At 37.7% G+C, this 18,157-nt stretch overlaps 1 protein-coding gene across 5 annotated transcripts in view; it reads right to left on the reverse strand.

Moving 5' to 3' along the window:
* The window catches only part of SESTD1 (SEC14 and spectrin domain containing 1), a 162,656-nt gene that overhangs the window by 80,773 nt on the left and 63,726 nt on the right, over positions 1–18,157 (reverse strand). For 4 of the 5 annotated variants that reach the window (XR_010149676.1, XM_016949355.4, XM_016949356.3 and 1 more), the window contains exon 2: positions 8,509–8,588. Coding sequence is in view for 3 of the 5 variants with exons in the window: in XM_016949355.4 (XP_016804844.1) it covers positions 8,509–8,563 (55 nt within the window). In the remaining 2 variants the exon portion in view is untranslated. Of the gene's footprint in view, positions 1–8,508; positions 8,589–18,157 lie in introns of those variants that run through there. The other variant, NM_001243105.2, reaches the window with a different exon arrangement.

The following is an 18,157-nucleotide window of genomic DNA, read 5'->3' on the forward strand; positions in this document are numbered from 1 at the left end:
ATTTGGAAAATATCTAATGGCTACTTATAGATTGTAAATTTTTATGATAGTATAGAAGAATTACAGAAAATTTAGAAAAAAGGAAAAAAATTCACCCATGAAATCTTCACCCAAACATAGCAAATATCACTTTATTTAAATTTCTTCCATTTACTGTGCTTAATGTAATCAATTCATCAAACACCTCTCACGTGCCCAGCACAGTAAGTATTTGCAAGTAAAATAAAATAAATGTCCAATCAAGCTAGGAAGAAAATATTTAGGAGATAAGAAATATGATAGTTTGTTATGTTCTATAAGATATATAAAATTATAAAAAGGGATTTAGAAAATGATTAAGAGCTGCAGTAAATGTGAAAAGTTTCACTGAAAAGTTAAGACTTGAGAAAAACAGAGCTGGGGGTATTGGCGTGTCTGTAGTCTCAAGTCCCAGCTACTCAGGAGGCTGAGGGCGAGAGTATCACTTGAATCCAGGAGTCCAGTACTAGCCGGGGCAACATAGCAAGATTGCATGGAAAGAAAGAAAAGAAAAGAAAGGGGAGAGAGAGAGAGAGAGAAAGAGAGAGAGGAAGAGAGACAGAGAGGAAGGAAGGAAAGGAGGAAACGAGGAAGGGAGGTAGGGAGGGAGGGAGGGAAAGGAAAACGGGTAGAATTTGTAAACCAAGTCAAAAGAGTATTCTGTGATGAGGAATGATCTAACTCACAAAGGTCAGACAGGCATATACTGTTCATAAGACAATAAAGATAAAACCCTGCCCAGCTGAGAAGGGTACATGGGAACTGGATATTGAAGTCTGAAATCCAGGTAGTAGAATACAGTTACATTCCATGTATGTTCAAGTCCCTTTCAGTGTGCCAAAAGTATAATGTAACTTTTAAATACTTTTATGCCCACATCATGTCTTTGGAAGTTTCCTACATGTCTGAATTTCATACTGAAGCCCATCTTCTGACCAAACTGACATTTGAGGTAATTTTAGAAGCTTAAAAAGCAGCAAATACTGAAAGAAACAATTCCACATGATCGCTAGACATCTATCACTAAAAACTGAAAGGTGTGAAGAAAAAGACTCATATTAGTGACACAAATGCAATTCATAACATATGAACCATAAATGAACCTCTGTCCTCCATTAGGTCAACCATTACTGCCATCCAACCACTTTGTTCAATGTCAACAAATAATCATCTAAGGTGATTCAACTTAGTAATCAATCAATACAACTTCAATTGCCTATTTTTTGTTCAGAATATGTGTCATTTTTCAAAAAAAAAAAAATGGATTAACACAAGTGGTTTTCAAACTGCATCCCCTGAATGACTCTGTTGGTTTGAAAAAATTTTCTCTATTACTAAAAAAGTTTGGAAATTACTGGCTTAAATCATCAATGGTCAAGAGAGGGCGTTAATAGGAACAGGCTAAGAAGTCTTTCATTTACTCCTCAAAATTGCTAAGCTTTATCCACGCATTAAGCCAAGCCCCAGAAAAGGCTCACACCTGGACTATGGCACTCTGACTCACTGTAGAATTGTCTTTAGAAGATAAATTTAACATTCAGGGCTATATTTAAATCCATTCCCTCAGCTTTCATTCAGGGACAATAAAATAATCACCAGTGTAAAAGTACCAGAGGGGTGAAAGCCAACAGGAAAAAGACTTTCAAGATAGTTATGGTCAAAAGCATCAAATGCTACACAGAGACAAGCATCACAAGATGCAAAAATGTCATGGTAAAGATTATAAGAGAATAATAGTGTCTACTATTGAAAAGAGTGTGAGAACACAGGCATTTTCACACACCATTGGAAAAAATAGAAATTGAAACAATCTTCTTGGAGGGCAATCTGACAAAACCTAACACAAATATAAATGCATATTATCCTTATACCAGTTCTACTTATAAAAATGCATACTGCTGAACTTGTACAAAATAGACAAAACTTTCCAGGTATAAAAGAGAAAAAAATGCACAAAGCTATGAATAAGAATATTAACAAAATCATCATTCATATCAGAGTATAATATATAATATAGCATATATTAATATTATATATTGTATTAATATAGTATAGTATTATAAATTCAATATATATTACATATTGTATATATAGTATATATAATGTACATAATATAGTATATTGTATATTGTATAATAGTAATATATAGTATGATATACTATATATTACTTATATATACAATATATATTATATCGTTTTTGTATATTATATATTGTATATATGTAATATATGATATGTATATATGTTATATATGTATATAATATACTATATTATATATTGTATATTATATACATATATTACTATTATACAATATATAATATAGCATATTATATATAATATAGTATATTATATACAATATATAATATAGCATATACAATATAACATATTATATACAATATATAATATAGCAATACAATATAGCATATTACATACAATATATAATATAGCATATACAATATAGTATATAATATATAATATAGCATATACAATATAGTATATTATATATAATATAGCACATACAATATAGTATATTATATATAATATATAATGTAGCATATACAATATAGTATGTTATATACAATATATAATATAGCATATACAATATAGTATATTATATACAATATATAATATAGCATATACAATATAGTATATTACATACAATATATAATATAGCATATACAATATAGTATATTATATACAATATATAATACAGCATATACAATATAGTATATTACATACAGTATATAATATAGCATATACAATATAGTATATTATATACAATATATAATATAATACATACTAGGAAAACATGTCAATTATACAGAGACATAACATACTTTGAAAAAAGGACATTAGTATTATCAAGGCAATTAGGACAGGACATAAAAAAGAATAACACAGAGAAAGCAAGATAATGCAGTCCAAATAACTCTGAGTTGGCAGAGCTACAGTATCTATACTAAATCATGTAGAGATTTACTCAACGATCTAAACTCCAGAAGATCACTACACCCAATGTACCATACATACATGGTCCCACTCATAGCTTCCCCTTGACTCATCTTAGCTGATACACACTTCAAGTTGATAACTGAAGATAAATTCAAGTGTATATAAGCAGTTTTGAACACCAAAGAGTGAAAACAGAATAATGGATATTAACTCCTTCAGTGTACTGAAACTTTCTCAGAGGAAGATGGAAGAAAAAAGCTAGAAGACAGTTATAAAAACTAATTATTCTGTATTTCAGAAACAATTATTTGGATGCCAGTTAGTCAATTATTATTACATTTTCATATCAGAAGTGAGACATCATGACATCTACCTTGTAGAGGTCATTTTAATGAAATTACAGAACAGAATAAGTATCAGAAGACTGTATTTTCAGGGATTTTTTTTTTTTTTTTTTTTTTTTTTGAGACGGTGTCTTGCTCTGTCGCCCAGGCTGGAGTGCAGTGGCGCGATCTTGGCTCACTGCAAGCTCTGCCTCCCAGGTTCATGCCATTCAGGGATTATTTTTACAGTTCATTCCTAGAGAGCTTTCTCCGAATGTGTAGAGCATCAAAAATCTTAAAGGAGGCTAGAGAAGAGTCAGATCACACACAATGGGAACCCTGTCAGGCTAACAGTGGACTTCTCAGGAGAAACATTATAAGCCAAAAGAGACTGGAGGCTTATTTTCAGCATTCTTAAAGAAAAAGATTTCCAACCAAGAATTTCACATGCCACCAAACTAAGCTTTATAAGTGAAGGAGAAATAAAATCTTTTCCATACAAGTAATTCCTAAGGGAATTCATTACCACTAGACCAAAGAGATCCTTAAGGGAGTTCTAAATATGGTAACAAAAGAACACCTGCTACTACAAAAACACATTTAATTACATAGCCCACAGACCCTATATAGCAACTACACAATTGAGACTACAAAGCAACCAGGTAACAACTTCAAAATAGGATTATAACCTCACATATCAATATTAGCCTTGAATGTAAAAGGTCTAACACCCCACTTAAAAGACACCAAATGGCAAGATGGATCCAAAAAAAAGATTTGGCCAAGCACAGTAGCTCATGCCTATAATCTCAGCAATTTGGGAGACTGAGGTAGAAGGATCACTTGAGCCCAGGAGTTTGAAACTAGCCTGGGCAATATATAAGGACACCTGTCTCTACAAAAAAATTAAAAATGAGAAAATTAGCTGGGCATGATGGCACATGCCTGTGGTCCCAGCTAGTCGAAAGGCTGAGGTGGGAGGACTGCCTGGGCCCAGGAGGTCAAGGCTACAGTGAGCTATGATCGCACCACTGCACTCCAGCCTGGGTGGCAGAACGAGATCCTGTCTCAAACAAACAAACAAAAAACAAGACCCATCCATCTTCTGTCTTCAAGAGGCCCATCTCACATGTAATGACAATGACAGGTTCAAAGAAAAGGGTTGGGGAAAGACCTATTACACATATACAAAAAAAGAGCAGGGATCACTATTCTCATATCAGAAAAAACAGACTTTAAACCAACAATAATAAAATAGGACAAAGAAGAGCATTACATAATAATAAAGGGTTCAATTCAACATGAATACTTAATCATTCTAAATATATACACATGCACCCAACATTGAAGTACCCAGATTCATAAAAAAAGTAATTCTGGACCTACAAGATGAATTAGACAGCCACACAATAATAGCAGGGGATTTCAACACTCCACCGATAGAGTTAGACAGATCATCGGGGAGAAAACAGACATATTCTGAACTTAAATTTGACACTTGACGAACTGGACCTAATAGACATCTACAGAACAGTCTACCCATCAACCACAGAATATACATTCTTCTCATCTGCATATGAAACATACTCTAAGACCAACCACAGGCTCAGCCATAATGCAAGACTCGATAAATAAAAAAAACTTGAAATCATACCAACCATACTCTCAGATCACAGTGTAACAGAAATAGAAATCAATACCAAGAAGATCTCTCAAAACCACACAATTACATGAAAATTAAACAGCCTGCATTTGAATGAATGTTGTGTAAACAAAATTAAGGCAGAAATCAAAAAATTGTTTTGAGATAAATGAAAACAGTGATACAACGTATCAAAGTGAGTGAGTCACTTGAGCTCATGAATTTGAGATCAGCCTGTGCAACACAGCAAAACCCCATCTTTACAAAAAATACAAAAATTGGCTGGGTATGGTGGTACACACCTGTAGTCCCAGCTAATTGTCAGGGCTGAGGCTGGAGGATCGCTTAAGCTCAGGAGGTCAAAGCTGCAGCCAGCCTTGTTCGTACTACTGCTCTCCACCCTAGACTGAGTGACAAAGTGAGATCCTGTCTCAAAAAAAGGGGTGGGGGGCTGACAACACCAAATGATACACAAGATCAACAGACCACTAGCTAGATTAAGAAAGAAAAAAAAGAGAGGAGATCCAAATAAGGACAATTAGAAATGACAAGGTGACATTACAACTGATCCTACAGAAATACAAAAGACTTCTGTGCACACTAACTAGAAACTCTAGAGAAATGGATAACTTCCTAGAAACACAGACCCTCCCAAGGTTGAATCATAAAGAAACTGAAGCCCTCAACAGCCCAATATTGCGTTCTAAAACTGAATTGGTAATTTAAAAAAATCTACCAATCAAAAAAACCCCTGGACTAGATGGATTCACAGCCAAATTCTACCAGACATACAGAGAAGAGCTAGTACCAATCCTACTGAAATTATTCCAAAAAATTAAAGAGGAGGGATTCCCTCCTCTGTAAAGCCAGCATCATCCTGACACCAAAACCTGGTGAGGTCACAACAACAAAAAAAGAAAACTAAAGGCCAATATCCCTGATGAACAGAGATGCAAATATCCTCAACAAAATACTAGCAAATGGAATCTGACAGCAAACCAAAAAGTTAATCCTCCACATTCAATTAGGCTTTATTCCTGGGATGCAAGATCAGTTCAACATGCACAAATCAATAAATGTGAGTCACCACATAAACAGAATTAAAAACCATATGATCATCTCAATAGATGCAGAAAAAGCCTTTGATAAAATCCAACATCCTTTCATGATAAAAACCCTCAATAAACTATGCATTGAAGAAATACATCTCAAAATAATAAAAGCTATCTATAGACAAACCCACAGCCAACATTATGCTGAACAGGCAAATGCTAAAAGTATTCCCCTTAAGAACTGGAAAAAAACAAGGATAGCTACTCTCACCACTTGTATTCAACATAGTACTAAAAGTCCTAGCAAGAACCATCAGGCAAGAAAAAGAAATAAAAGGCATAGAATTAGAAAAAGGAGGAGTCAAATTATTGCTCTTTGTTGACTTTATGTTTCTATACCTAGACAACCCTAAAGCCTCCACCAAAAGGCTTCTAGAACTGATAAATTACATTAGTAAAATGTCAGGGTAAAAAAATCAATATACAAAACTAAGTTGCATTTCCAAACACCGATGACACTCAAACTGAGAGCCAAATAAAGAACATATTCCCATTTATAACGGCCATAAAAAATACCTAAAACTACACCTAAGCAAAAAGGTGAAAGATACCTACAAAGAGAGCTATAAAACACTGCTGAAAGAAATAACAGAAGACATAAAGTAATGGAAAAACATTCCATCGTCATATTTAAAATGTTAAAATGGCCATACAGCCCAAAGCAATCTACAAATTCAATGCTATTCATATCAAACTACCAATGTCAATTTTCACAGAATAGAAAAAAACTAAAGTTCATATGGAAACAAAAAAAAGCCCAACTAGCCACAGCAATTCTAAGCAAAAAGAAAAAAGCCAGAGATATTACATTACCTGTCTTCAAACTACACTACAAGGCTGCAGTAAACAAAACAGCATGGTACTGGTACAGAAACAGACACATGGACCAATGGAACAGAATAGAGATTCCAGAAATAAGGTCACATACCTATAGCCTTCTGATCTTCAACAAAACATGCAATGGGGAAAGAACTACCTATTTAATAAATGATGCTGGGATAACTTGCTAGCCATATGCAGAAGAATGAAACTGAACCATACCTTTCACCATATACAAAAATTAACTCAAGATGAATTAAAGACTTAAACCTAAGGCCTAAAACTATAAAAATCCTAGAAGAAAACCTAGGAAATACAATTCTGAGTATCGGCCTCAGAAAAAAAATTATGACTAAGTCCTCAAAAGTAACTGCAACTAACACAAAAATTGAAAAGTAGGACGTAATTAAACTAAAGAGCTTCTGCACAACAAAAGAAACTATCAATAAACAGACAACCTACAAAATGGGAGAAAATATTCACAAACTATGCCTCCAACAAAGGCCTAATACCAAAAATCCATAATGAACTTAATCAATTCAACAAGGAAAAAACAACCCCATTAAAAAGTGGGCAAAGGACATGAACAGACATTTCTCAAAAGAAGACATACAAGTGGCCAACAAGCATGCACATCACAGATAATCACAGGAATGCAATCAAATTGACAATGAAATATCATCTCATACTAGTCAGAATGTCTATTATTAAGAAGTCAAAAAAATAACAGATGCTGGTGAAGCTGCAGAGAAAAGGAAATGCGTATACACTGTTGGTGGTCATGTAAATTTAGTTCAGTAACTGGAGAAAGCAGTTTGGAGACTTCTCAGGGAACTTAAAACAGAGAATCTACAAAACAATGTATTTTCCTTTGGGTATATACCCAGTAATGGGATTGCTACCATTCAGTCCAGCAATCCCATTACTGTGTACATATCCAACGGAAAATAAATTGCTCTGTCAAAAAGACACATGCATTCATACGTTCCTTGCAGCACTGTTTATAATAGCAAAGACACAGAATCAACTTAGGTGCCCATCAACAGTGGAATGGATAAAGAAAACGTGGTACATATACATCACAGAGTACTATGCAGCTGTAAAAAAACAGGGAAATCACGCCCTTTGCCACAACATGGATGCAGCCAGAGGCCATCATCCTAGGTGAATATTGACACAGAAACAGAAAACCAAATATTGCACACTCTCATTTGTAAGAGGGAGCCAAACATTGGGCACACATGGACATAAAGATGGGAGCAACAGACACTGGAGACTACTGCATGGGAGGGAGAGAAGGGGAAAAGGGCTGAAAAACTACCTACTGGGTATTATGGTCACTACCTGGGTGAGGAGAATCAATTATACCCCAAACCTTAGTATCATGTAATATACCCATGCAACAGACAGGCACATGTACCCCCTGAATCTAAAAAAATGAAATTAGAAAAATAAATTGGCCTGCCAAGAACCAGTACAGAGTTAGCTCTCCTAGCTCTTCATTCTGATTTAAAGATGTCTTAGAAATACCTTTTAAACAAAACTTTCATAAAAAAAAAAATGCATTTGTCATACTTAACAAAGAAGAAACTATTAAAAAGTTTGTATATCAAACACTTCACATTTTAAGAAGAAATCATACCTGAAAGGAAGGCTAGTTTTTTCTTCAGAATGGGTAATATTACTGAGGCCTCCATTTTACTCCAGTGAACTTCCTTAATTCTGAAAACACAGAAAGTCAAATGTCAACTACAAGACAACAATTATTCCACGAAATATATCCTAATGATAGTTTATCCCAGAGTTTCTAAACCTGAGAACTACTGACATTTTGAGCAAGATAATTCTTTTTTTGTAGGGAGTTATCCTGTGCATTGTAGAATAGTTTGCAGCATCCCTGGTCTCTCTCTACTCACTAAAAACCAATACCACCTCCCTTTCCCAGCTGTGACAACCAAAATGTCTCTAGACATGGCCAAATATCCTCTGGTAGGCAAAATCACAAGTGGTTGAGAATCACTGGCTTAATTCTTTCTCAGAGCAATACTCGGGCTAAAACACTGCCTGGTACATACTAGTAACTAAAAAATTAATTTGTTGAATAAACAAATGAATCAATCAAACAGGCAGTCAATCTTCCTTTGTGTTCCTTATTAATTACACAGCTTAATGCCAAATATCTGATTCTTTCCGTTTCACTATTAAATGGCTTTTTCTGATTTCTCATATTTTTGCTCCTCTATAACACATGGTACCACATCTTATCCTGTTTATCTCACTACATTTTCTAACACATTGTTTCAATTTTTGCCCCCATTGTTAACTGCCTCCATCTCTCTACATTTTACAGTTTTTAATTTTCCAGGGAAAAATTTGATTAGGCCAGCTCATCTTTTTGTACCAGGCCACAATTCACTATTCTTTGATTCAGTTTTCCAGGGTCTACTCCGCCATAGCCAGGGGTTATAGCTAAATACAAAAAGGGACTACCCTTATAGCAACGGCTAAGAGCAAGATAGTTTCCCTTAAATGGAGGTTTTGCCATGGCAGGCATTCAGGCTTGGCCAGCCCAATATACCATCAAATTTTGATTTTAAGGAGAGCAGGACCTTTCAAACAAAACAACAACAAAAATGAACAAAATCAGATTCAATTCTATTATCCTCTTATACTCATGTCTGAGAGAGTATTCTCAATCACATTTTATCCCTTCCTCCCCTGTCCCATCTCACACCCACCCACCATCACAACACAGAGCAGTTCCTTGAAGTACACTGTGAAATTTTATTGTATTTAGTGAAAGCATATTCTCTTGAAGACATTTCTAGAACAGCAGAAAATATGACTCTTTGTATGAGTATATTACTTATTCAGCAAATACCTGCTATTAACCTATCCCACCTAAGGCTGTGCTACCAGCTAGAGCTAAAAACTCCAGAAACAGCCCTGCTCTAGGGGGTGGGAAAAAAAGGCAGTCTTTAAAAAACAAACAAAAAAATAAATGTTGAGGAAAAAAAAAGATGGAGTTGTAACATTGGTCAGATAATGGCTAATTAAACAAGACTAATTAAACCAGTATATAATTTTATAGCTTTTGTGTTTACAACTTAAAAAACACAACCATTTGCATCTGTCTTCAAAGAAAACAAGTTGTCCATCTAGATGATATATTCAAGTTCCCTTGAAAATTTGCGATTTGTTTATTCAAGTTTGTTCTATATTAGCCCGGCAAACAGACTAGTAGGAAGTAGAAGGAAAAAAGCTCACAATTTACATCTTTAATCTAAAACTAGTAGCACTTCATGATGGGTTGTTATCCAGTTATACAAGAACCCAGACAGCTTGGATTCACATCTTAGATCTCCTGTCTTGTACCAGCTTGTTGAAGACCTGATTTGAAAGTTTGATAAAGGGGTGATAATAATTATTATAATTAACATTGACTAAGTGTTTATTATAAACTATGCACTGTTTTAAACGATTTCTTTTTATTATCTTAGTCTTCACAACATTTCTACAAGGTAGCTACTATTATTTTATTAGCCCCAAACAGCTTGTTGTTTTCCAGTCCCATCATGGGACAAACCCCATCTATTCCTTCAGACTCATCTCTGGGTTGCATCCTAAAATAATGGATAAATCTGACCCTCAGACTCTCAAAAACAAAGTTTAATTTTCTTGTGTAATACAACATGGCCACCTTATAAACTTTCAGATCAGGAATCCTCCTGGCCACCAGGTGGGACCCTTGCCCCAGTACTATTTTACAGCTTGACCTTTTCTATTGCAACTCTTTTAAATGGTATGAAGTTCCTATTCCAGGCTTTCATAACTCACTCTCTCAGGATCCTGATCTCCACCAAATCTGCTGAATGTGCATGACTATATTCTCTGGCCCCACTGACTCTTTTGACATTTTGGATGGCCTTTCTTTTACTCTCTCCCGTTCTCCCCAACTAGCTGGATGGGTTGAGGCCACACCTTCTTCCCCTAACAAACCACCTTCACATTCAATTACCCCTACTCCATCTGCTCCCTCTCTCTCACCTTCCCCTCAACATCCCAACCTTTGATGTTGTTTTCCAGTGCCTCCTCCTTATCAGGGATTCTACTTCCCTTCTCATACTAGGTCAGAGGCCACCTATGATCTCATTTTGGCCTCAGAAAAAGTTCTGCTGCTCCAGGACGTGGCAAATGGGGATCTAGGAACCATCAGAGTCCATGTTCCCTTCCTAATGTCTGATCTTCCCCAAATAAAAACTAAGCTTTGGCTCTTTCAGTAGGGGCCCTCCTCATTTCATGAAGGAATTTAAAGGACTATTGCTTCCTTCTACCTCACTTGGCAGGACATGTATATTATTTTTACCACATATTGCACCCATGAGGAAAAATCCCACATATGGTCTCTGGCTCAAAGGTGAGCAGATGAAGTGCATACCCCAAACCCCCAGGAGTCCGGCCCTGGGAGAACGGCAATGCCTTACACTGATCCTAGGTGGGGTTATCAAGAGGGAGACCACAGAAGGAAATATCATAATCACATGATCACTTGCCTGATTCAGAGCATGAAAAAGGCCACATAAAACTTGTAAATTATGCCAAACTAAGGGAAATAAGACAGGGGTCAAATTAAAACCCAGCCCTATTTTATACCAAGCTGGCTGAGGCTACGAGAAAATATACTAATATGAACCCCCAGAGCCCAGAAGACCTCACTGTCATAGCTGTTTATCAGCCAGGCATCCCCATACATCAGACATGAACTCCAAAAGCTAGATCAGAGACCACAAACTACTTTCCCAACATTGCTGGACACAGCCTTCAAGTTCTTCAGTAATTGAGAACAGAATAAGGGGAACAGAGCTACAGAGAAAGAAAAACGCAAGGACAAGAGACAGGCTTAACTGCTGGCTGCTTTAGAAGCTTCCAGCCCACTCTAGATTGTCCTAAGGACACTTCTCCAAGTAAGTGTTCTTGATGCAGAAGGACAGGCCACTGGATATGGTTTGACTCTGTGTCCCCACCCAAATCTCATCGTCAATCCCCATGTTTTGAGGAAGAGAATTGTAATCTCCATATGTAGATTGAGGGAAGTGATTAGATCATGGGGGTGGTTCCCCCATGCTGTTCTTGTGATAGTGAGTTCTCAAGAGATCTAATGGTTTCATAAATGGCAGTTTCCCCTGCCCTCCTTACTTCTCTCTCCTGCCACCCTGTGAAGAAGGTGTCTGATTCCTCTTCTACCATGACTGTTAAGTTTCCTGAGGTCTCCCCAGCCATGCAGAACTTTGAGTGAATTAAACCTCCTTTGTTTACAAATTACCCAGTCTCAGGTATTTCTTTATAGCAGTGTGAAAACAGACTAAATAGAAACTTCAACTTAGATAGTCATACTTCAGGGGTTTAAAATATAGCCCACACTTATTCAAACAAGCCCCAGCAAGAAACTTAATTCAACAATCTCTTAAGAGGGGATAACTTCTACAGTATGTAAATTACCTCCTCATTTGATCCTCCTTCACAGAACTCACACAGCAAATGAAATGGAAACCTTAACTTCCCAACAAAAGGAAAATAATTTTTCCCTAATTCACAGGTTACGTAAAGGTTACATACGAAACAAGGTAAAAGGAACCAGGGAATAAGAGAGACATGAAGAAAGTTAGAAAGGTAAAAAGGCATTTTGGGAAAGGAAGGTTATTTAAAAAAAAAAAAAAGACTTGGTATGAGAAAAAAAACCTCGTATGGTAAATTCTTGTCCTAAAATAGAATGACTGGTTGTTTAAGACAGAGGAATGTGGGAGGAGCCAAGATGGCCGAATAGGAACAGCTCCGGTCTACAGCCCCCAGCGTGAGCGACACAGAATACGGGTGATTTCTGCATTTCCATCTGAGGTACCGGGTTCATCTCACCAGGGAGGGCCAGACAGTAGGCGCAGGTCAGTGGGTGCGCACACCATGCGCAAAACAAAGCAGGGCGAGGCATAGCCTCACACAGGAAGCGCAAGGGGTCAGGGAGTTCCCTTTCCTAGTCAAAGAACGGGGTGACAGACGGCACCTGGAAAATCGGGTCACTCCCACTCGAATCCTGCGCTTTTCCGACGGGCTTAAAAAACGGCGCACCAGGAGATTATATACCGCACCTGGCTCGGAGGGTCCTACACCCACGGAGTCTCGCTGATTGCTAGCACAGCAGTCTGAGATCAAATTGCAAGGCGGCAGTGAGGCTGGGAGAGGGGCACCAGCCATTGCCCAGGCTTGCTTAGGTAAACAAAGCAGCCAGGAAGCTCAAACTGGGTGGAGCCCACCACAGCTCAAGGAGGTCTGCCTGCCTCTGTAGGCTCCACATCTTGGGGGCAGGGCACAGACAAACAAAAAGACAGCAGTAACCTCTGCAGACTTAAATGTCCCTGTCTGACAGCTTTGAAGACAGCAGTGGTTCTCCCAGCACGCAGCTAGAGATCTGAGAACGGGCAGACTGCCTCCTCAAGTGGGTCCCTGACCCCTGACCCCTGAGTAGCCTAACTGGGAGGCATCCCCCAGAAGGGGCAGACTGACACCTCACACGGCTGGGTACTCCAACAGACCTGCAGCTGAGGGTCCTGTCTGTTAGAAGGAAAACTAACAAACAGAAAGGACATCCACACCAAAAACCCATCTGTACATCACCATCATCAAAGACCAAAAGTAGATAAAACCACAAAGATGGGGAAAAAACAGAGAAGAAAAACGGGAAACTCTGAAAAGCAGAGCGCCTCTCCTCCTCCAAAGGAACGCAGTTCCTCACCAGCAACGGAACAAAGCTGGACAGAGAATGACTTTGACGAGCTGAGAGAAGAAGGCTTCAGACGATCAAATTACTCTGACCTACGGGAGGACATTCAAACCAAAGGCAAAGAAATTGAAAACTTTGAAAAAAATTTAGAAGAATGTATAACTAGAATAACCAATACAGAGAAGTACTTAAAGGAGCTGATGGAGCTGAAAACCAAGGCTCGAGAACTACGTGAAGAATGAAGAAGCCTCAGGAGCCGATGCAATCAACTGGAAGAAAGGGTATCAGCTATGGAAAATGAAATGAATGAAATGAAGCGAGAAGGGAAATTTAGAGAAAAAAGAATAAAAAGAAATGAGCAAAGCCTCCAAGAAATATGGGACTATGTGAAAAGACCAAATCTACATCTGACTGGAGTAACTGAAAGTGACGGGGAGAATGGAACCAAGTTGGAAAACACTCTGCAGGATATTATCCAGGAGAACTTCCCCAATCTAGCAAGGCAGGCCAACATTCACATTCAGGAAATACAGAGAACACCACAAAGATACTCTTCGAGAAGAGCAACCACAAGACACGTAATTGTCAGATTCACCAAAGTTGAAATGAAGGAAAAAATGTTAAGGGCAGCCAGAGAGAAAGGTCGGGTTACCCTCAAAGGGAAGCCCATCAGACTAACAGCAGATCTCTCTGCAGGAACTCTACAAGCCAGAAGAGAGTGGGGGCCAATATTCAACATTCTTAAAGAAAAGCATTTTCAACCCAGAATTTCATATCCAGCCAAACTAAGCTTCATAAGTGAAGGAGAAATAAAATCCTTTACAGACAAGCAAATGCTGAGAGATTTTGTCACCACCAGGCCTGCCCTAGAAGAGCTCCTGAAGGAAGCGATAAACATGGAAAGGAACAACCGGTACCAGCCACTGCAAAATCATGCCAAAATGTAAAGACCATCGAGACTAGGAAGAAACTGCATCAACTAACGAGCAAAATAACCAGCTAACATCATAATGACAGGATCAAATTCACACATAACAATATTAACTTTAAATGTAAATGGACTAAATGCTCCAATTAAAAGACACACAATGGCAAACTGGATAAAGAGTCAAGACCCATCAGTGTGCTGTATTCAGGAATCCCACCTCACATGCAGAGACACACATAGGCTCAAAATAAAAGGATGGAGGAAGATCTACCAAGCAAATGGAAAACAAAAAAAGGCAGGGGTTGCAATCCTAGTCTCTGATAAAACAGACTTTAAACCAACAAAGATCAAAAGAGACAAGGCCATTACATAATGGTAAAGGGATCAATTCAACAAGAAGAGCTAACTATCCTAAATATATATGCACCCAATACAGGAGCACCCAGATTCATAAAGCAAGTCCTGAGTGACCTACAAAGAGACTTAGACTCCCACACATTAATAATGGGAGATTTTAACACCCCATTGTCAACATTAGACAGATCAATGAGACAGAAAGTCAACAAGGATACCCAGGAATTGAACTCAGCTCTGTACCAAGCGGACCTAATAGACATCTACAGAACTCTCCACCCCAAATCAACAGAATATACATTTTTTTCAGCACCACACCACACCTATTCCAAAATTGACCACATACTTGGAAGTACAGCTCTCCTCAGTAAATGTAAAAGAACAGAAATTATAACAAACTATCTCTCAGACCACAGTGCAATCAAACTAGAACTCAGGATTAAGAATCTCACTCAAAACCGCTCAACTACATGGAAACTGAACAACCTGCTCCTGAATGACTACTGGGTACATAACGAAATGAAGGCAGAAATAAAGAGGTTCTTTGAAACCAACGAGAACAAAGACACAACATACCAGAATCTCTGGGACGCATTCAAAGCAGTGTGTAGAGGGAAATTTATAGCACTAAATGCCCACAAGAGAAAGCAGGAAAGATCCAAAATTGACACCCTAACATCACAATTAAAAGAACTAGAAAAGCAAGAGCAAACACATTCAAAAGCTAGCAGAAGGCAAGAAATAACTAAAATCAGAGTTAAACTGAAGGAAATAGAGACACAAAAAACCCTTCAAAAAATTAAAGAATCCAGGACCTGGTTTTTTGAAAGGATCAACAAAATTGATAGAGGGCTAGCAAGACCAATAAAGAAAAAAAGAGAGAAGAATCAAATAGACGCAATAAAAAATGATAAAGGGGAAATCACCACCGATCCCACAGAAATACAAACTACCATCAGAGAATACTACAAACACTTCTACGCAAATAAACAAGAACATCTAGAAGAAATGGATAAATTCCTCGACACATACGCTCTCCCAAGACTAAACCAGGAAGAAGTTGAATCTCTGAATAGACCAATAACAGGATCTGAAATTGTGGCAATATTCAATAGCTTACCAACCAAAAAGAGTCCAGGACCAGATGGATTCACAGCTGAATTCTACCAGAGGTACAAGGAGGAACTGGGACCATTCCTTCTGAAACTATTCCAATCAATAGAAAAAGAGGAAATCCTCCCTAACTCATTTTATGAGGCCAGCATCATCCTGATACCAAAGCCGGGCAGAGACAAAATCAAAGAAGAGAATTTTAGACAAATATCCTTGATAAACATTGATGCAAAAATCCTCAATAAAATACTGGCAAACTGAATCCAGCAGCACATCAAAAAGCTTATTCACCATGATCAAGTGGGCTTCATCCCTGGGATGCAAGGCTGGTTCAATATACACAAATCAATAAATGTAATCCAGCATATAAACAGAACCAAAGACAAAAACCACATGATTATTTCAATAGATGCAGAAAAGGCCTTTGACAAAATTCAACAACGCTTCATGCTAAAAACTCTCAATAAATTAGGTATTGATGGGACATATTTCAAAATAATAAGAGCTATCTATGGCAAAAACTGGAAGCATTCCCTTTGAAAACTGGCACAAGACAGGGATGCCCTCTCTCACCACTCCTATTCAACATAGTGTTGGAAGTTCTGGCCAGGGCAATTAGGCAGGAGAAGGAAATAAAGGGTATTCAATTAGGAAAAGGGGAAGTCAAATTCTCCCTGTTTGCAGACGACATGATTGTATACCTAGAAAACCCCACTGTCTCAGCCCAAAATCTGCTTAAGCTGATAAGCAACTTCAGCAAAGTCTCACGATACAAAATCAATGTGCAAAAATCACAAGCATTCTTATACACCAACAACAGACAAACAGAGAGCCAAATCATGAGTGAACTCCCATTCACAATTGCTTCAAAGAGAATAAAATACCTAGGAAGCCAACTTACAAGGGATGCGAAGGATGTCTTCAAGGAGAACTACAAACCACTGCTCAATGAAATAAAAGAGGATACAAACAAATGGTAGAATATTCCATGCTCATGGGTAGGAAGAATCAATATCGTGAAAATGGCCATACTGCCCAAGGTAATTTACAGATTCAATGCCATCCCCATCAAGCTACCAATGACTTTCTTCACAGAATTGGAAAAAACTACTTTAAAGTTCATATGGAACCAAAAAAGAGCCCGCATCACCAAGTCAGTCCTAAGCCAAAAGAACAAAGCTGGAGGCATCACATTACCTGACTTTAAACTATACTACAAGGCTACAGTAACCAAAACAGCATAGTACTGGTACCAAAACAGAGATATAGATCAATGAACCGAATAGAGCCCTCAGAAATAACGCTGCATATCTACAACTATCTGATCTCTGACAAACCTGAGAAAAACAAGAAATGGGGAAAGGATTCACTATTTAATAAACGGTGCTGGGAAAACTGGCTAGACATATGTAGAAAGCTGAAACTGGATCCCTTCCTTACACCTTATACAAAAATCAATTCAAGATGGATTAAAGACTTAAACATTAGACTGAAAACCATAAAAACTGTAGAAGAAAACCTAGGCATTACCATTCAGGACATAGGCATGGGCAAGGACTTCATGTCTAAAACACCAAAAGTAATGGCAACAAAAGCCAATATTGACAAATGGGATCTAATTAAACTAAAGAGCTTCTGCACAGCAAAAGAAACTACCATCAGAGTGAACAGGCAACCTACAGAATGGGAGAAAATTTTCGCAACCTACTCATTTGACAAAGGGCTAATAATCAGAATCTACAATGAACTCCAACAAATTTACAAGAAAAAAACAAACAACCCCATCAAAAAGTGGGCGAAGGACATGAACAGACACTTCTCAAAACAAGACATTAATGCAGCCAAAAAACACATGAAAAAATGCTCACCATCACTGGCCATCAGAGAAATGCAAATCAAAACCACAATGAGATACCATCTCACACCAGTCAGAATGGCAATCATTAAAAAGTCAGGAAACAACAGGTGCTGGAGAGGATGTGGAGAAATAGGAACACTTTTACACTGTTGGTGGGACTGTAAACTAGTTCAACCATTGTGGAAGTCAGTGTGGCGATTCCTCAGGGATCTAGAACTGGAAATACCATTTGACCCAGCCATCCCATTACTGGGTATATACCC

The sequence above is a fragment of the Pan troglodytes genome, chromosome 13, assembly GCF_028858775.2.
Source record: "Pan troglodytes isolate AG18354 chromosome 13, NHGRI_mPanTro3-v2.0_pri, whole genome shotgun sequence".
NCBI lineage: Eukaryota > Metazoa > Chordata > Mammalia > Primates > Hominidae > Pan > Pan troglodytes.